This window comes from Macaca thibetana, chromosome 5, assembly GCF_024542745.1.
Source record: "Macaca thibetana thibetana isolate TM-01 chromosome 5, ASM2454274v1, whole genome shotgun sequence".
NCBI classification, from domain to species: Eukaryota; Metazoa; Chordata; class Mammalia; order Primates; family Cercopithecidae; genus Macaca; species Macaca thibetana.
This window is the reverse complement of record NC_065582.1, coordinates 69,918,798-69,939,707: the sequence shown is the minus strand read 5'-3', so window position 1 is coordinate 69,939,707 and position 20,910 is coordinate 69,918,798. Positions and strand designations below refer to the sequence as shown.

At 41.3% G+C, this 20,910-nt stretch overlaps 1 protein-coding gene across 3 annotated transcripts in view; it reads right to left on the bottom strand.

Annotated features, from left to right (window-relative positions):
• Positions 1-3,138, bottom strand: part of PDE5A (phosphodiesterase 5A) — a 125,625-nt gene extending 122,487 nt beyond the window's left edge. The window contains exon 1 of one of the 3 annotated variants that reach the window (XM_050792344.1): positions 2,838-3,138. In XM_050792344.1, the coding sequence (XP_050648301.1) occupies positions 2,838-2,989 (152 nt within the window). In that variant the 5' untranslated portion in view covers positions 2,990-3,138. Of the gene's footprint in view, positions 1-1,444; positions 1,692-2,289; positions 2,541-2,837 lie in introns of those variants that run through there. The other 2 variants (XM_050792346.1, XM_050792345.1) reach the window with 2 other exon arrangements.
• Positions 3,139-20,910: the final 17,772 nt, after the last annotated feature.

Below are 20,910 nucleotides of genomic sequence, written 5' to 3'. Positions count from 1 at the left end.
AAAAAAAAAATCCTGAGCTATAAAGTTAAAACGTATGCAATAAGTTTTTACCACAATAATGTGAACCACACTGGGGTTAGTGGTTTGCATTTTCATAATCAACAAATGTCCATCCTCTTATTCACATTTTAAGTCTCCTGCTAATGCCACCAAATATAAAACCAAATTGGAATATTGTTTCATGAAAGACCTCCGGCTACACACAAATTCTTAGGTTATATTCTTTACTCTGATGACTCTCAGCACTTTATTATAACTCTTAAAATTGAGGACCTGCACTATTAAATATTTTACACTTTCATTTTCCAACTTACACTCAACATAAACTCTTAAGAATATGTATACACACACATACATACACCACAGAAAGTGTTCAGCCTACTGCCAACATCAACTGTAACTTAAAAACCCTAACCGAAATTTTTTAAAAAGTTTTTTTAGAGTCTCAGATGATCTAAATTTTACAGTGAGCATGGTAATTTTGAGAAATAGGATTTTGATCCTATGCTGCTTGGGAGAAAAAGTAATGGGAAAAGAAATGTAACTCAGCTCTTTCCATTTACTTTCCAATAAAATGTTGCTACACTTTCAAAGTGTTGGTAGGTTCTGAAAATGTAGTGTTCTTATCTATGACTAGTCAAAAACGACCAACAAGCCATCCCTAGTTTACATCTTTAAAAGAAAAATAGGGAACGAAGAAAGAACATTTATGCTGATTTATTACACAATAACTTTTTTTCTTTAAACTTTTTATAATCTGCCTAAAGAACAGGTCCAATACACACTTTTAAAAATCTGCCGGGTTCTCTGGCCCGCTGATCATTCTATGCGCTGTAATTTAAGGAGAGCAGAAGGCTGGGAATGCGCAGAGCGAAAGGAAAGTGGGTGCAGATGGCCTCAGAGGAGCAGATGACCCCTGAAAACTGTTGGTCCACAGTAACCGATCATTCTAGACCTCCATGGCCTTAGTGGCTCACCCCTAAACTCGCAGACAAGTGCCCTTGAAAAAGAAACCACTTTCAGGGCTATACTCTGGGCGCTCAAGATTTAGGGTTTTGAAGGAAGAAGCTGAAAGCGGGGGAAGACGATTTTAAAAGAAGGGCTGGGTTACTAAAGAGAAAAGATTAATCCCAGAGCCTTCCACTCTGTCAAAAAAAAAAAAAAAAAAAAAAAAAAAGGCCCCTGAAAGTGATTAAATTGACACCAACTCTGGACGTTCCTTAGGAGAAAAAAAAAAAAAAGATTTAAAAGGGCCCAATTTAAGACCCTCATTAATACATCTGCAACAGAGCAAAGAATAACAACAACAACAAAAGTTATACAGTCCATTTTCAATGATACATCGTCCCACTGGTGCCACCGGGGCGCCACCACCCAGCACCCGAGACCCGCCGCGCCCCCGGAAAAAGTGGGAAGGGGGATAAGAGGATGCTGAAGGAAGTACCTCGTTTTGTCTCCAAAGGGCAACATAGCAAACGTGGTAAGTTCGTTTTCGAACTCCGCCGATCCTGGACTCCAGGAGGCTCCGTAGGGGCAACAGCGTGCCCAGGTGAGGTGAGGTGAGGTCGGCGACTCGGAGCCAGCTCCCTCACGGCCCCGGCCTCCGCGCCGCCGCCCGTCGCCTCCCGCTCGCCCCGCGCTGCGCCGCCCCCTGGCGGGAAGCGACCGGCAGAGCCGCGGCCGCGCGCCGGCGGGTGGGACCCGGGTGTCGAACCCGGGCGAGCTCCTCGAACATCACCGCCGGGCGTGTGTCACCCTCCCGGCCAAGGCGGCCAGCACCCGCTGCCCGACGGGCGCTGCCCAGAGCAGGCGGCAGCGGGGCACGGACTCCTTCTGCAAAGGCGCACGTCCTGGAGTCCGCGCACCCCGGCTATCCATCAACTCCTCAGACTTCGGGGAACCCGCCCGCCAAGCACTTTCTGCTCCATTCTTCTTCTCCCTCTGCTCCCAGTCTCAATTCCTCCCCAACTCTCCCGCGAGCGTTTCCCACGAGCGCCCTGACTGCTCGCTGCGCAGCCGCCTCCAAAAGGACAGGCTCCCTCCTCCCCGCCCACCGCAAGGGCCGCCGCGGCGCTTGGCTCTGGACCAGAAAGAGCTGGCCTCTGGGGTCTCCGCTGCCCCTTGGGGTCCGCTCCGGGCGGCGCCTCCCCCTCGCCCTTTGTGTGCACGCAGCAAACTCCTCTGCAGATCTCTACTTTTGGCGGCGCAGCCATCGGCGGAAAAGCGAGTGAAAGGAGGTGCGCGGGAGAAGCAGGGGACTGGAAGGGGGGAAAAGGCGACCGCACTCACTTTGGGAAGGTTCCGTCATGTTGCCTTTGGGCTTCCCCGTGGTCTCGTCCCTAACCCCAGCTTCCCCGCCCAGCCAGGGCCAGGGCAAGGGGGGACGTGGGAGGAGCGGAGCCACCAAGACCGACTTGGAAATGGTGCTTCCGGAGCTGCAGGGAAGGGGCTCAGAAACTGTTTGGGTTTTGCTGATTGGATTTAGGGGAACTAGGGAGCTAGAGAGGGGCTAGGGGAAGGCCCGTGAGCACGGATGTATGAAAATAATCATGTTCCCGTGGAATACCAAGAAGGGCGGGGGTGAGGGTGGGAGGTCGGCAAGTACATTTTTGTATTTGAACTTTGTGAGCAAGTTGTATCAAATTCGACGCTTGAGTTTTTCGACTCTGCTCGCTTAGAGTTGAGGTTTCTACCTCGTAACAGGACCGAGGACCTACTCCAAAAGCAAAGGGCCTGGGAACAGGGGTGAACGAAGGGCACAATTCAATAGGAGAGAGAAATCAGCCCCGGGTCACACTCCATGACCCGGCCGGGTCTTCCGTGGGTCCTCTTCTTACCTGGTGGCTTTTCTAACAAAGTAAGAGAAGGTAAAGTCCCAGTGATCGTCCAGCCATGCTTCGACCGAGTCCTGATCTCTCTGCTGCTGCTTCTGCTGCTGGGGCTGCTGCTGCTGTCGCTGCCGGCCGAAGCTGAGGCCGGCCCGCTCCATGGTTGGCACCGAGCGCCTCGGAGGCTCTCTGGTACTGCTTTTCCACCCCAGCTGGGGTCCCTCCCTAGGAAGAACAGGACTCGGCCTAGAGACCCTCCCCCTTCGTCCAGCTCCAGTCGGGCCGGCTTTTGGCAAAGCAGCAGGAGCGCCAGGCCAGCCTCTTGCCCCGCCCCGCCCCGCGCGGTCCTCTGGGCGCCCAGGTATGGTGGGCGGGGCCAGGCGCAGCTGCCGCTCCCCTCCCTGGGGTCCGCAAGTGTTCGGCTCTCGCAGGCTCTTGAGTCCCCTGGTTCCAGGGAGGCGGCGGCTGCGCCCGGGGAGCTCTCCGGAAGCCAAGTGGCCGCGGCTGGAAGGAGGCCACGCGGCCGCTGGGGTGCGCTGTGTGCCGAGCCGGCTTCTGGGGAGCGCGCTAGGTGACTGGGTGTGTTCTCAGAGTGCTCCAGGGAGGGAAGGTCGCGATGTGAGAAGTTTTGCCCGAAAGTAAGAGATGGTTAGACCCTGGGTCCTTTTCCTGGGGCCTGGGAGTACAATGACCTTCCCGCCTAGCTTCTTCCTAGCCCTACGCTTGGGTCTTCGAGGAGCGGGACCGACCTCCTTAGGAGCCCAGCCCGCACAGTGACTTAAAGCGCTCCAGCCACGGACCACCGGGTGGAGAGAGCTGGGGCGTGTGCTAGCATGACAGATTTGCAGGTGTAGGTGGGTAACTTGCAACAAAGCCGTACCCGTGCTTAAAGTTAGTGATAACAGCAATAACTATAACTTAAGTGCCTTTAACCATTGCCTCAAGTTTTCCTTTTGCATAACTGGAAAAAGATTTTCTTGGAAAAGAAAAAGCGAACAAATAATTTCCAGTGCTTTGTGCATGAAGTTAGAAAACAAGGGCACCTCTGTACAATTAGGTTAATCCGAGAGCACTGACGCAATCCGAGAGCACCTGGGTGCTGTCGAGGGCAATCAGTTAGCCCAATTTTTAAATTAATGCGTCATTTTAATTAAATTGGAATTAACACTCCCTCAAAAGTATCCATTTAAAATGGCTCAGCTTTTTTGTCGAATCCCTATCTTGCTTCTTTAAAAAAAGAGTTGGTGTCATCCTTCGCTTTGTCTACCTCCCGGTCTTCCTGTCATGCATTTGCAGTTTTAATATGGCATTTTGCAATGACCTATATTTTTTGGTAGAATTAAGTCTGGAATTATGGATTGCACAATGTGTGAATGACACATCATTAGCACTGATATACAAAAAAAAATTAGTTAGCTGATATACTTTTAACAAACTCCCTTCAAAATACTCTTGGCAAGAATGTAAGGCATTATTCACTACATAGAAACACATCATTAAATTGATAATCTGAGAACTTTTAAAAGTATCTTCTAGTCCCCCAATGCAATGGTTTATCTTTCCTTCATTGAGTAATTGACCTTTTGCAACTTCAGTTTTTCTGAAACTTCACTGCTGTACGCGGGTAACCACAACCAAAGAAAATCAATCAAAGCAGTAGAGTGAACTAATGTGTGATAAATTATATTGAATTTAAAAATGAGATTTCTCTCCTAATGTGTTACTGTGATAGTGACTATAGTGCTCATGGAATACAGTCATGCGTCACTGAACAACAGGACACATTCTGAGAAATGCATCCGTAGGCAATTTTGTCCTCCTCTAAACATCACAGTGTACTAACACAAAATAGATGACTCAGCCTACTACACACCTAGGCTATGTGGTGAACCTATTGCTCCTAGACCACAAATCTATACAGCTTATGACTGTACTGAATACTGTAGGCTATTGTAATGCAATGATATTTGTGTATCTAAACATATCTAAACATAGAAAAGGCACAGTAAAAATATAGTGTTATCTTATGGGACTCATATATGCGGTCTGTCATTGACTGAAAAGTGGCACATTACTGTGGAGAGTTTCTCCTCAGTATTGTTTTTTCTTGTGGAAATCCATGCATTCCTCCTAACTGGAGGTCAATTGTAATTTAAAACTCTGCTTATCTACTAAAGATGCAGTGAATTGGGGGCTTGAATTATTTGCTTTTGTTGGATACTTGATTAAATAAACACATATAATCATTTCAATGTTTGTGTTCCCTCCAAAACTCTTGTTGAAACTTAATCCCTAATTCAACAGTATTAAGAGGAGGTGTCTTTACGTGGTGTTTAGACCATTAGGGCTCTGCTTTGTGAATGCATTAGTGCCTTTAAAAAAGACTCAAAGGAGCCACTTGGCCCCTTCTGTTCTTTCCACTATGTGAAGACACAGCACCGACCCCTGCAAAGGATGCAGCAGCAAGGTGCCATTTTGGAAGCAAAGAGCAGCCGTCACCAGATGCCAAATCTGCTGGCACTTTGATTTTGGAGTTTCCAGCCTCCAGAACTGAGAGAAATTAATTTCTATTGTTTATAAATATCCCAGTCTGTGGTATTTTATTATAGCAACACAAATGGACTAAGACAGTGAGTAATATGAAAATGTTCATTTTTCTCTCATAATCTGAAAAGGTTAAATTATCAGAAACCAGGAAGGTTTCTGAAAAATTGCTTCAAGAAAAACAATCCATAGGCTGGGCACAGTGGCTCATGCCTGTAATCTCAGAACTTTGGGAGGGCGAGGTAGGAGGATCACTTGAGCTCATGAGTTCGAACCAGCCTGGGTTACATAGCATGACCCTGTCTCTACAAATTTTTTTTTTTTTTTTTTTTTTTTTTTGAGACGGAGTCTCGCTCTGTCGCCCAGGCTGGAGTGCAGTGGCGCGATCTCGGCTCACTGCAAGCTCCGCCTCCCGGGTTCACGCCATTCTCCTGCCTCAGCCTCCCGAGTAGCTGGGACTACAGGCGCCCACAACCGCGCCCGGCTAATTTTTTGTATTTTTAGTAGAGACGGGGTTTCACCGTGGTCTCGATCTCCTGACATTGTGATCCGCCCGCCTTGGCCTCCCAAAGTGCTGGGATTACAGGCGTGAGCCACCGCGCCTGGCCGTCTCTACAAAAAATTTTTAAAAACTAGCCAGGCGTGGGGGAACACACCTGTAATCCTAGTTATTCGAGAGGCTGAGGCAAGAGGATTGAGCCCAGGAGGTCAAGGCTGCAGTGAGCCATGACCGTGCCATTGTACTTCAGCCTCAGTGACAGTGTGAGACCCCCGGCTCTATAACAAAAAAGAAAAGAAAAGAAAAACAGTACATAGATTCTCTCAATAGTGAATCTCAAGTCTGTGTGGTATATATGATAGGTTGGGAGTGACTGTGAAGGCCTATTACCTGAGGAACATATCACAAGGGATTGGGGAGCAGAAGTGTCTCAAACAGTTCTAGTCTCTGGGAAATTCAGCCAAAATGTGTAACTATACCTCCTGTAAATTTAAAGCAGTTAAAGGTAAGCTTATTTTGAACTGACATTACCCGGGCCTCTTGTTTTTCAACTTCATTTTATTCTTTATCCCAATTTGCTCAATTATTTTGTTTTAACTTGGTATGAATTGTTCTAAGCACCTCAAATCTTGTTATGGAATGAGTTGAAGAATACGTAAATCATAAACACTCCCAGGAAATAACCTGAAAAATGCTGTTAATGCTATTTATAACAAATGAGCAACAATGTATATATGTGTATATATGTATGATATATATGTGTGTGTGTATATATGTATTTATTTTTTATAAACTACCCAGACTGTAGTATTTTGTTATTGCAACACAAATGGACAAAGACATATATATATATATATATAAAATCAATTATATATATGTGTATATACATAAATATACATATACATACATATATATATATATCATTGCTCATTTGTTGCTCACGAGCAACAACTTAACCTAAAGACCTTCAATGTATTCCCATTGTGCTAAAATAAAACTCAAACTGTATAACATGGCTTATAGGGTTCTACATTATTTGGCTGTTACCTACCTATAGTGCTAAAGATTTTGGTCATACAAATAGAAAAAGCAAAAATAACCAAAAACAAATGCAACAAAGCAAAAACACAAAAAAGAAATATAAGGCATAAAAATTTAAAAATAAACATTCTCCATTTGCAGACATGAGTATCTATGAAGAATACCCAAAGGAATGTACAAAGCAACTACAAGAATTAAGAGATGGTTCAGCAAGGTTGCAGCATAAGTGGTCAGTATACCAAAATCAATTGTATTTCTGTATACCAGTCTTATGGGCTGATTTGTTTCCCCAGATTCATATGTTGAAGCCCTAACCCCTAGTACCACAGAATGAGATAGGGCCTTTAAAGATGCAATCAAGATTAGCTGAGGTCATGTGAGTGGTCCCTAATCCAATCTGACTGGTGCTCCTATAAGAAGAGGGAATTTGCACACACAAAAATGTGACACCAGTGATACTCTCCCATAGAGGGATAGCCATGTGAAGAAGCAGCAAGAGGATGGCCATTTGCAAACCAAGGAGAGACACCTCAAAGGAATCCAACCTGCTGGCACCTTGATCTTGGACTTCTAGTCCCCAGCACAGTGACAAGATCAATTTCTGTTATTTAAGCCACCCAGTGTGTGGTACTTTGTTATGGTAACACTAACAAACTAATACAACTAGCAGTGAACAATTAGAAAACAGTATCATTTGTAATAGTGTAAAAAAACATTAAATACTTAGGGATAAATTTGGCAAAATATGTGTCAGAAATATACAGTAAAAGTTATAAAACATTGCTGGGAGAAATGTAAAAAGACCTAAATAAATGGACAGATATGTTCATTGAATGGTGGACTCGGTATTATCATGATGTTTATTCTATCCAAACTGAGCGATATGATCCCAATCGTATTTCAGCAGACATTTTCATGGAAAGTGAAAATCAGATAACAAATTTTCTATGGAAATGCAAGAGATACAGAAGGCAAAACAATCTTGAAAAAGAATAAAACTAGAGAACTCATGCTACCTAGCTCTTAAGATTTACCATAAAACTATAATAATCAAGGCAGTGTGGCATTTGCATAAGGTTAGTCAAACAGAACCATAGATAGAATAAATAGTTTAGAAATATCATTTACACAACTAGTTGATTTTCAACAAAGGTACCAGTTATTCATTTATATAAAAGTAAAGTTTTTCTTCAATAAATAATGCTTTAACAACTGGATCTTTATATGGAAAAATAGTATCCTCAACCACTATTTTATATTATATATAAACATTGATTAGGAATGAAACATAGATCTAAAAACTGAATGTGATTTCTAGGAGGTGACATAGGAGAATATCTTCACAACTTGGGAGCAGCAGGGATTTCTTAGGAAGACACAGAAATCAATTAACGGTACAGAAACAACAACAACATCTAGATTTTACTAAAATCTTTTACTCTTTGAAAGACACTACGAACACAAGAAAAATCCACAGACTAGAAGAAAATATCTGCAAAACATATATCTAACAGAGACTTGTATCCAGAATACATAAAGAACTCCACAGCTTAATAATAAAAAGATAAATGTCTCAATAGAGGAAAAACTGGCAAAAGACTTAAGCAGACACTTAATAAAGTAAGACGTGAAAGTTCACTAAGCACATGTAAAAATACTGAACACCTAAGTCTTCAGGGAAATGCAAATTAAACCACCGTGAGATCTGCCTCCACCCTCTAGAATGGTCAAAATTAAAAAGACTGCTAATGCCACATGATGTTTGGTGTTGGATATGTAGCAGTCAGAACTCTCATACATTGCTGGTAGGAAGTTAAAATGATATAACCGCTTTTGAAAAAGGTTTTGCCTTTTCTTATAAAGTTAAGCATAAGCCCTTTCTTCCATTAATTCCATTTCTAGATATTTACCCAAAATATATTTACCCAAAAACTTGTATCTGAAGATAAATTATATAAAAATGTTCAAAGTGGTTTTACCTTAATAACCAAAAGTTCCAAAACTCCAATTATCTCATCAGGAGAATGGATAAATTCTAATATAGTGATTAAATAGAATACAACTCAGCAATAGAAAGGAATGAAATATTGATATATTTAAGAATGTGGATGAATATTATAAACATTATACTATATACACAAAATAAGGTATATGATTGATTCAATTTACATGAAGCTCTAGGACAGATAAAGCTAATCTACAATGAAAATAATTAGAAAAGTGGTTTCCTCTGGCAGAGAAGTTGAGAAGAGGTATGAGGGAACATTATTGGGTGATAGTAGTGTTCTGTGTCTTAAATAGTGGTGTGGGTTGAGTATGTGCTTTTTTTCAAAAGTTATCAAATTGTGCATAAATGAAATCATTGTGTAATATTTTACCAAAAAAATCTGTTAAAAATATGGAAACTAGTTAGTAGGGTTGCTTTTATAGGGGTATGAGTTAAAAATTCTGAAACTACTTTCTTTATATTCTAGGCTTGAGAAAAGTGAGCAAATGTAATGAGATCCAGGTTTCTCATTGTTGGAGAAGAGAATAACATATATGGAAAGGGGAAAGACTAAAAGTTACATTGTGGTGTTAAAATGAAATTGGAGGTTAATATTTTTAATTTAGTTGAAATTTTAATACATACATCATGTGGGGAAAATCCACATGACAAGGAAATGTAAGAGCTGTGGATGGCCTCCAGCTGATAGCCTACCATGAGTTCCAGCCAGGAAGAAAATGAATTCCTCAATCTTGTGAACCACAAGGAATTGAATTCTGTCAACAAGCTGAGTGACTCAGATGAGACCACAGTCCCAGACAGTACCTTAATCGCAGCCTTGTGAGAAGCTAAGCAGAAGACATCTTAATAATTGATGTCTTAATAATATTGAGTTCTACAATCCATGGACATAGTATATCTATCTGTTTATTCATGTTTTTTTTTTTAATTGTTGTTTTTACAGTAAATGTCTTGCAAATATTTTTTTTCAAATTTGCATCTATGTAGATTCTGTCTTCAGGAAGTACTAGAAGCAATAACATTCCAGTAGCAGTGAGTGCACTTTGTACCCAAATTTGGTTTCTAAATATCAGTCTCCACTAAAAGAAACCAGGAATGTTTAGAATAAAGATTCCAGGTCTGGAGGCAGAGAAAGTATAAGATATGCCTGGAAAATCTTGTTTTGCCAGAAAATAAGAAAGCTTTAAAGAATGACGGAAACATATCAGAAAGATAGATAATGTGTCTTGATGAAACACAGTGAACAAATCTGAAACAATCTGAGCATCAAAAACAGTAACAAATTATAAACTACTGACTAAAATAAAAAACTATGTTTCTATACTGATATAAATAAGTAAATAGATAAGTAAATAAGAGAGAGTGAAATACTCCTTAGAGTAAAATGCCCACTAATATGTATAAAAGGAATCACATAGTTTAGAAAATCATTAATAGATGCCAAAAATAATAGATGAGAGTTTGATGAATGGGATATTTACATGGTCTTAAAGTTTACAAGTTATTCATCTCCTCACAAGTTACTTATTAGTTACCATGGGAAAGTAGTAGCTTTACAATGAGGAAACCTTGTGGGTGCCACCCTAACCAAGTAGTAGATTTAATATCACTTAATACTAGGAGAAACCAAAACTACTTTTAGTAGAATGTACTGAGAAGGATGCAACATCATTTCTGTGTCTGTGTTATTCCTCCCCAAGTGTAAAATCCGAATCTAATCATAAGGAAACATCATTCATGCTGAGGAGCTTTCTATAAAGTAGCTGGCCTGTATGCTTCAAAAATTTTAAGGACAAGAAAGAAAAAGAGAGACTGAGAAACTGTGTATTAGTTATTTATTGCTGTTTAACCTTACCACAATCTTAGTGGTGTAAAGCAGTATACATTCATTGTCTACCAGTTTCTGTGAATCAGGAGTCCAGGCTTGACTTAGGTGGAGTCTCACAATCAAGGTGTCAGCCAGAGCTTCAGTCTCATTTGAGACTCAACAGAAAGAAGTATCCACTTCCAAGCTCATTCAGACTGCTGGCAGAATTCGGTTCCTTGCAGTCGTAGAAGTGAGGGGTTCTCTTTATTGCCGGGTGCTGGCTGGAGACCTTCCTAGGATGTTGGCTAGAGTCTGTTCCCAGCTTCTGGAAACCACCTGTAGTTTTGTGCCACATGGAGTTCCTCGACATGGCAGCTAGCTTCCTCAAAGCCAGCAAGGGAGGACGACTTCAGCAGGATGGGCATTACAGTCATGGACAAGTTCTGAGAAATGCATTGGTAGGAAATTTTATAATTGTGCAAACATCACTGAATGTACTTACACAAACCTAGACTATATATTATAACCCAGCAGCCCCCAACCGTTTTGGCACTAGGGACTGGTTTTGTGGAAGACAATTTTTCCATGGACTGGGGTTGGGGGATGGTTTCAGGATGATTCAAGCACATTGCACTTATTGTACACTTTATTTCTATTATTATTACATTATAATATATAATGAAATAATTATACAACTCACCATGATGTAGAATCAGTGTGACCTCTGAGCTTGTTTTACTGTAACTAGATGGTCCCATGTGGGGGTGATGGGAGACAGTGACAGATCATCAGGCATTAGATTCTCATAAAGAGCACACAACCTAGATCCCTTGCATGTGCAGTTCACAATAGGGTTTGCATTCCTATGACAATCTAATGCTGTCACTTATCTGACAGGAGGTGGAGCTCAGGTGGTAATGTGAGCAATAAGGAGTGGCTATAAATACAGATGAAGCTTTGCTTGCTCACCTGCCACTTACCTCCTGATGTGCGGCCTATTTCCTAACAGGCCACAGACCAGTACTGGGGGAGTTGGGGATCCCTGATATAGCCTATTGCTTCCAGGCTACAAACCTGTGCAGCATGTTACTGTACTGAATACTGTAGGCAATTTTAACACAATGGTATTTGTGTAGCTAAACATAGAAAAGGTACAGTAAAAGTATGGTGTTATAATCTTATGGGGCCACTGAAGTATATGCAGTCCATCACTGACCTACATGTTGTTATACAGCACATGACTATAATCATATGTAATATATGCACACAATCATGTACAGATAACCACATATATCCAATCACCTTTGCCATATTCTATTTTTTGGAAGCAAGTCAAGGTCTTGCCTTCACACAAGCAGGAGGGATCACACCAGGGTAGAAATCACTGAGACCATCTCAAGAGTCTGTCTAGAATATCACTGTGTAATAAGGCAAAGGGCTTGTGACACAGCATATGTTCGTAGATATTTGTTGGGTCAGTTTAAAAAGACACGTGGATGTCTACTCTCTTAGAGTACCTTGATAGTACTTCTGAGTATTGTATATAAATATGTCAGCAATTAATCTTTGAGGAAGAGTTGTTTCTTTTAGTGGTCTTAGTGGGTCTTATCACACTTAATAAGATAACCCTTTACATTTAACAGCAATAGGCTCATATGAAAGAGCAGTTTTCTGTTGATAGTGCTGGAGCTTATATTTCAAGTTATTGCACAGCAGGGATCAGCCTAATATTTTAAATGCAGCTGTATAGGTCTGTTTTCACATTGCTACAGAGAACTACCTGAGGCTGGGTAATTTATAAAGAAAAGAGGTTTAATTGGCTCACAGTTCTGCAGGCTGTACAGGAAGCATGGCTGGGGAGACCTCAGGAAACTTACAATCGTGGCAAAAAGAGTGGGTGAAGCCAGCATGTCCTACATGGTTGGAGCAGGAGGAAGAGAGAGAAGGGGGTGGTGCCACGCACTTTTAAACAACAAGATCTTATGAGAACTCACTATCATAGCATCAGCAAGGGGGAAGGCCACCCCTGTGATCGAATCACTTCCCACCAAGCCCCTCCTCCAACACTGAGGATTACAATTCGACGTGAGGTTTGGGCAGGAACATAAATTCAAACCATATCAGCAGCCTAATATTTTAAATGTGTGAATTTAAATCAAATTCTGATTCTCAATTTTAGGGACAACTTATGAATAATACCACTTTGTTATAGTGCAACAGTTCTGGTGAGCACATAGCATTTCCTTTCCCAAATCAAAACTGGGCTTTTCTACCCAAGTCTCTTGTAGCAACCAAGAATTCAGTTTGATATACAAGGGCTTATGCATCTGGAAAAGACATCACACAGAAGATAGTAAGCAGCTGCTCTCCATATCAACAAAGGTCAGACTTAGAGGAAATGAACTTGCATTAAGACAGGAGGGATTTTAGACAGATACTAAACACACTTTCCCTACAAAGATGTAATACAGATGGATCTTTGATGAAAAACAACTGTGGAATTTTCCCCTGGAGACATGGACAAATGGGGTGGACAACCATCTGTTGATAATGCTTTGAAGTCCTAAGAAGCAGTTCAACCTCAGGAGCTCTTGAAGTGCCTTGCTGCCCTTTCACCTGCATATGGATTGTATGTTACACAGAGGAATTAGGTTGTTTTGTTGATAAATAATATTAGCCACTCACAGAAACACAAAGTAATACAAAACACTTGTAGCCAACACAAATCTATATTCCTCCCATCCACTTCTCTATTTAAAAAGAGATTTCCTTCTCTAGAGAGAATATCTTACATTATTCAGAATGACTAAAAATAAATTAATTAGTTTAGAAAGAAATAGAATGGAGTGAAATATTTTAAAGTCAACTACATCAAGGTGTGACACACTTAACTAAAAACCAGTTTAAAAGTAGGTCATTTAAAATAGACTCTTTAAAAACTGGAAGAACTAAGGCGTATGTTTTCAAAAGAAAATGTAGAGAAACAAGTGTACTGATCTTGAATTTCTAGTTTAGAGAAGGATTTCTTTTCCTTTATATAGATTGAAGTTTACAGTTGGTGCTCAGAGTCTCATTTTTAAAATCTCAAATGGCTTTTTAGACATTATTATAGAGTCTGCCCCCCTCCCAAATATGTAAGAAAAAGTGTGATTGAATTATCATGCCAGAGAAAAAGAAAGAACCTCATGACTGGAAGTAATATTTATCTTTCAGGAGTAGCCTTTGGATAAACTTTAAATTTTTTTTTTAAAATTAACATTTTACAATTCAATAGAATTAATTAAAAAATCAAGAAAGATCCTCAAATGAAGTACCTTAAAAGGTGTGCAAAAACTTTCACTCAAGTTTGATCCATGCTTTGAAAATACTACACTTTAAACATAAACAAAATGCTATATGGAGATCTGGATTAAGCCAAAAGTTTATTCTTTATAGATACAGTCATAGCGACTCAATTTTCTCATGTTTTCCTTCCAGGGAACTTAACATATTAAAAGGGAATAACTTGCAGCCATTCCAATCTGGAAATAAAATTTTCAGCTATGCTTACAGAAAATGTTGTCTTTAAATGATAGTACTTCCAAGAAGAGTAGTCAATAAATCAATAGAAAGAAGGAACTATATCCACAGAAAAGGCCCTAATTCCTCAAATTCATTATTTTCATTGTACTCTGGCTATGAAATCACTGAAATGGTGGAAAAGTTAGAAGGGTTACACAAACTATTCTAGAATGCCAATAAGGCCTGCATAATCACTTTCATATTATGGTCAAAAGTTCCCAATGAATCTGAAAAACATTTCAATAATGTTTTAAAAATCTCCAATTTATCAATGCAAGTATCTTTTTTATTTGAAAAATTATTTACAAGACCATATATTTTTAAAAGTTGCATTGCCATTGCTGAAAACATTTTGGGAAATTCCTCTTTGGAATGCTTTCAGAATCTGCATTAGTCTTTTTGCCTCTCTTCAGCAGTGACAATATTTTTGTTTGTTCATTTTATGCTGAGAATGAATTTGTTTCTTTGAATATTTTAAACAGCCAAAAGTCACCCCACCTATGGTTTGGTGGGAATTTTTTTTTTTTTATTTTTCATAAAATAAGAAATGGTTATAAAGTAATGGGACTGATTTTTAGGTTGGAAGTTTATATTGTCCTTCTATTTTCTAGCTGTGCAATCATGGGCAATTTACTTAATTGCTCAATGCTTCAGTTTGCTTATATGTAACAGGAAAAACAATAGCCCACATAGGCTTGTCATGACTATGAAGTGATATAATAAATGCACAGTAGTAACTGCAGTTCCGAGAACATAGCTAGAGCTCAATATTCTTAGCCAGGGAATAACTGTATGTAAGGACTTCTAGTCCTCTCCTTTTAACAAACTCTTTTCTTCATCTGTTCAAATCCAGCACTACATTCAAAAGTTACCTTGAATACATCCTCTGAAGTCAACTCTCCGTTTTTGGTGTGATTAATGTATTTTGTAACTCTCTCTTTTTAGTCAAAGATAGAATGCTTAAGGTTGACCTTACATCACAACTTTTAATACCATCTCCTTCTCTCTATCCCACTTCCAACACTTGTCTTTAATCCATGAATCCTTGGGTTCTCCATGTTGCAGAAAGAGTGATATTTCTAGAGTACAAGCCTAGGCAAGATACAGTGGCTCACACCTAATCTCAGCACTTTGGGAGTCTGGTGTGGGAGGATGGCTTGAGGCCAGGAGTTTGGGAAACATAGTGAGACCCTGTCTCTACCAAAAAAAAAAAAATTTTTTTTAATTAGCTGGGTGTGGTGGTGGGTGTCTGTAGTCCTAGCTACTAGAGGCTGAGGTGGGAGGATCCCTTGAGCCAGGAGTTGTTGGCTGCAGTGACCTATGATCATGCCACAGCACTCCAGCCTGGACCACAGAGTGGGACCCTGTCTCAGAAAAAGCCAACAACAACAAAACAAGCCTGATGGAGTCACTTCCTTCTTAACCACTTTAGTGGTTCCCCATTGCCCTCTTGAAGGGGATGATAATTGAAACAAAAGGCTGCCACTCCCTGAGACCTCTGGTGAGCCAAGAAAGTCTCTGAGATGGAGTTGGATTAATTTGCACAAGGAGCTTTGTACCTCCGGAGGAGGGGAACTACAAGTGTCTCTATTCCCTGTAATTTAACACTGGGTGGGTGGGATCTGTCAAGTTGAATCAGGGTGTCCCTGATCTAGGTACAGAGGCAGGGAAAAGCAATGACTCCTTTGAGGAAAAGTTATCTGCAAATAGGGCAGAGCCTAAAGGCTCTTCTGCCATGTGAGAACAGAGTTCCTCTCCTGCCCTTCTGCCTTCTTCCCTATGAAAGTGCAGTATGAGAGAATAAATTTCTGTTCTTTCTGATTTTTTTTAAAAGGCCAGAGGTGGGTTTACCACAAAGCTACAGAAGTTTTTAGGATCTTGCACTTGCAGGGCTCCTTCTGAGTCCCTGAGCAGGTCCCTAGCAAAGTGCTGACATGGATTCATGCATTTAACTGCTGATTGATGACAACAACTGACTTTACCCCAACATTTCCTCCTCAGGTTTCTTCAGTGATAATAGGCATTTTGGAGATCCAGCTAATGAGAAGTTGAGTTAGGGATACATTTAGTTAGGTTTAAGGTGAATATCTTTATCAGGTTCAAAGCCCATTCTGTTTATCATTATGATTTTCCTAGTTTCCCTGGTGTAAGAATATGTGCAAGTGTTGGGGTACAGAAAACACTACTCCAGAGTAATTTGAATTGAAAGAGACTGTGAGGGCTTCAGAAGCAAGAAGGTCGCTCTGACTTTCCCCTGTCTTTTTGTGTGACAGCTGATGATTAACGTCACTCTCTGACCTAGCTCCCTGAAAAACCACCTTTGCAAAGATGACAGCAAGGGAAATCTAGCATGGGTGACTCCATTTTGCTTCTAGTCTCACAGACTGGCTGTCTTTGCTATTCCTGGGCATAAGCCAAACTAACCATGAGAGGAATTTAGTTTATAGTGTAACTCTGAAGCAAGCATGATAATAGTACCTCCCTAAAACTAACGCTCTCCTTGCTCAGGGACTGAAGCCATCATTTTAAAACTAATGAAAGGCCACAAGATGAGGATTATGAGAGGGGGGTGAATTCTGCTGAGATGTAGATGTAGCTTCCATAATCCCTTTCTGCACAGGAGTCATGTGGCCAGAGGTCACGAGATTTGCAACTTCCCCAATGGCTCCTATAGATAACATCAGTACTGTAGAACTTAAGATTCGTCTTTTGAGATTTTTTTGAACTTTGGCATTCTGGCAACTGACTGACCATACGTTGACCCATGACTCATGACTCAAACTGTCTTGTGGTTCCCACTCCATCCAGAGGTGGTAGACTCAGTGCACAAGGATCTTTATCCACACCCATGTGATTTCATCCCCAACCAGTCAGCAACAAACATTCCCTAGACCACTGCCTGCCAACTTATCCATAAAAACCCTAGCCTTTGAATTCTTAAGGAGACTGATTTGAGTAACAACTCCAGTCCTGCTGCTTGACTAGCCCTGCATTAATTAAATTATTTCTCTACTACAATATTGTGGTCTCAATGAGTTGTTTTTGAACCCATCAGGTTATTACAAAAGTAGGTCATAAGGCTTTAATGTGGCAGGTGTCCTGCCTTACACCTGGAGAGAAAAGAATGCTGTATAAAGAGACCAAGAAAAATCTGAACAGACAGGCCTCGCTGGGTTCCCCCCTCAGTTTATTATAACTAGGTAATACCCCCTTTTGACCAATCATCTTTCTCCATAATTATCCAGTTATTTCATCACACTTAGCATAGAAATACAGTTTTCCTTGGGTCTTTGGGTTTTCATTTTGGAAAACTCCAATGTTATGCAAAAGTTAAATAAATTTATTATACTTTTTTTCTCTGTCTTTTGTCAGCCATAATCCTTGTGATGGATGAGGAGAAGATACTACTTTTTCTCCCCTATATAAGAATATTTCTATCATCCACTTTCAGAATCACCTGAAGGATGCTATGGTTTGAGTGTGTCCCATAAATTTCATATGTTGGAAACAATCTCCAAATTCATAATTTGATGGCATTTGGAAATAGGGTTTGGGGAGTTAGAAAAGATAAGGTTATCAGGATGGGGCTCCCATAATGAGAGTGTCAGCTTATATAAAAAGAAGAGAGACCTGAACTGGCATGCGCTTGCCCTCTCATGATGTGATGCCCTCTGACATGATATCATGCAGGAAGAAGGCCCTCACTAAATATTGACACCATATTCCTGGGCTTCCTGGCCTCCAGAACCGTGAGCTAAATACGCTTCTTTTCTTTGTAAAGTCTGTGTTATTCCATTATAGCAACAGAAAATGGACTAAGACAAAGAAGCCGAAGTTCTATTGTGGTATGAATGTACACTACATTACTCGTTGTAGGGAGTATCGTTGGCTCAAACTTGTAATCCCAGCACTTTGAGAGGCCGAGACGGGTGGATCACGAGGTCAGGAGATCGAGACCATCCTGGCTCACACAGTGAAACCCCGTCTCTACTAAAAACATACAAAAAACTAGCCGGGTGAGGTGGCGGGTGCCTGTAGTCCCAGCTACTCGGGAGGCTGAGGCAGGAGAATGGCGTAAACCCGGGAGGCGGAGCTTGCAGTGAGCTGAGATCCGGCCACAGCACTCCAGCCTGGGCGACAGAGCAAGACTCCGTCTCAAAAAAAAAAAAAAAAAAAAAAAAAAAAGAAGTATGTGGATAGTTCAGGAGAGACAAGCTCTTCCTGATTTGGGGAATCCAGAAAGCTACAATGAGATTTAGTTTGAAATGTGACTACAAGATGTTTTTTAAATCACCGGACAGATATTCAATGGTTAGCAAAAGATTTTCGAAGAAGTAAAATGTGAATGTTACTTTTACCAGACTTTGCTGAAGAAGGTATTAGCTACTAAACCAAAAAGAAGAGGTTGTCCAGTGTGATTTTTAAGGGCTTTACCTGAGACTCTACTGTTCCCTGCCCTACACACACACTCACACACACTCACACACACTCACACACACACACACTCACACACACACAATTATTTTTTAACTGAACCTCACAATGAAAGAGGGCACACAGTGTCCGATGTTGCTAGACTCCTGGGGTGTAAAAGCACTGCATTCTAAGCCTCCTCATGCTAGCAGACACAGACTAACATGTTGGAAAATCCAAATCTCTTTAGATTTTTCTTGAAGTTGGGAAATTGAGGTAGCACAAATGGTGGGTGTGTTCTGGGAATGAAATTCTAGCCCAAATGAAAGCTCTGAATAAACACTGATTAAGATTTCAAGAGTGAAAGGCAAAGGCATTATAATTGGGAATACAAATGTAGATAATGAACGCTGTATGTGGTTTTTTCCTGGCTGTCATTCCTGTGTTATCAAGAATACACTGCTTCATAATCTGGCACAGTGCTCGAAAGCCCTAAAATAAGCATTTGGGGATTAGGAGTCATTGGATACCCTGTTTCCCAGAACAGGGATCCCCAACCCTGGGGCCCCTGACCAGTACTGATCCATGGCCTGTTAGGAACTGGGCCGCACAGCAGGAGGTGAGCAGCAGGCAAGCAGCATTACCACTTGAGCTCCGCCTCCTCTCAGATCAGCGGCGGGTATTAGATTCTCATAGGCGTGGAAACCCTATTGTGAACGGTGCATGCAAGGGATCTAGGTTGCCCATTTCTTACAAGAATCTAACTAATACTTGATTATCTGAGGTGTAACAATTTTATCCCAAAACCATTCCCTACCACCCCATAGTCTGTGGAAAAATTGTCTTCCATGAAACCGGTACCTGGTGCCAAAAACATTGGGGGCCACTGCCCCAGAAAGCTGACCTGTAAGGACTACATCAACAAGCTCCTTTACCCTCTGGCTACTGGCTGCCTTAGTTAATAGGGAACACCAGCAAGTGATGGTAAGGCAGAAGGAGAATGGACTCAGAGTTTTACTAACCTGATGCAGTAGACTAAACATGGTGGCAAATTCTCTGCTATTTCTCCCATTGAGAGGCAGAAGTGCTGAGATCCGGCCACAGCACTCCAGCCTGGGTGACAGAGCAAGACTCCGTCTCAAAAAAAAAAAAAAAAAAAAGAAGTATGTGGATAGTTCAGGAGAAACAAGCTCTTCCTGATTTGGGGAATCCAGAAAGCTACAATGAGATTTAGTTTGAAATGTGACTACAAGATTTCCTCACTCCTTTTTAACCTTGACTGACCTAAGTGACTTGCTTGAGCAATTGCATGTGGTAAAAGTTACATTTTGGAACTTCTGAGGCTAGTTTATCACAAGAAGCCTTGGAACTCCCATTTACCCTGGTTTCCTAGAGCACCCAGTCTTGGAGCTCTGAGCTATTATATAAGAAGTCTGACTACCCTGCTGGAGAGAGCCAGAGCAAGCTGGCCCTTGGCAGAAACTGCACGGAGAAAGAGCAATGCTGGCCGTCGCCAAGATATTCAGCCTTCCATGGAAGACATGTGAATGAGAATGCCAGGTTGCAGGACATTCTAACCCCAGCAGATGTATCATGGAGAAGAACCAAAGAACCCAGACAACAGCAGAACTGAAGCCCAAGATATATGGTCCCATCGAGCTTTCTCAGCCATCTCCAGCTGTTCAGACTAACCCAGCAGAGGCTCCCAGCATTGTGAAGCAGACAATCCATCCCTGCTGTGTCCTGCCAGAATTCCTGGCCCACACAATTGTGAGCATAATACATGATTACAGTTTTACACTAGTAAGTTTGGGCATGGTTTTTATGCAGCAATAAATAACCAAACACTTGGCAACCTCCCAGCTGGGTCATCCATGGTGGGCTGAGTTCCTCTGCCAAAGTCCCTTTAAGATAGTTCTCTCCATATAGCTTTTCCTGCCATCTGGCCTGTGGGAGGTAGTGGCTCCCTGCCATTGCTGGCTGTACTACTCTTTGTTATTGGCTTTCTTAAATCATGGCCACCTTTTAAAAATAGTTCCCTAATTAAACTCTCCTGAATTATCCAGTTTGAGAGTGCCATATGTTTCCTGCTGGGATCCTGGCTGATATTCCAGACCTCATGTATAATTTTCAAGACATACCTGTGGTAGAGAGCAGGGAAGAAAGTTCTAGTCTATGTAAATGGTTTGAATTATACTTCAGAAAGTCA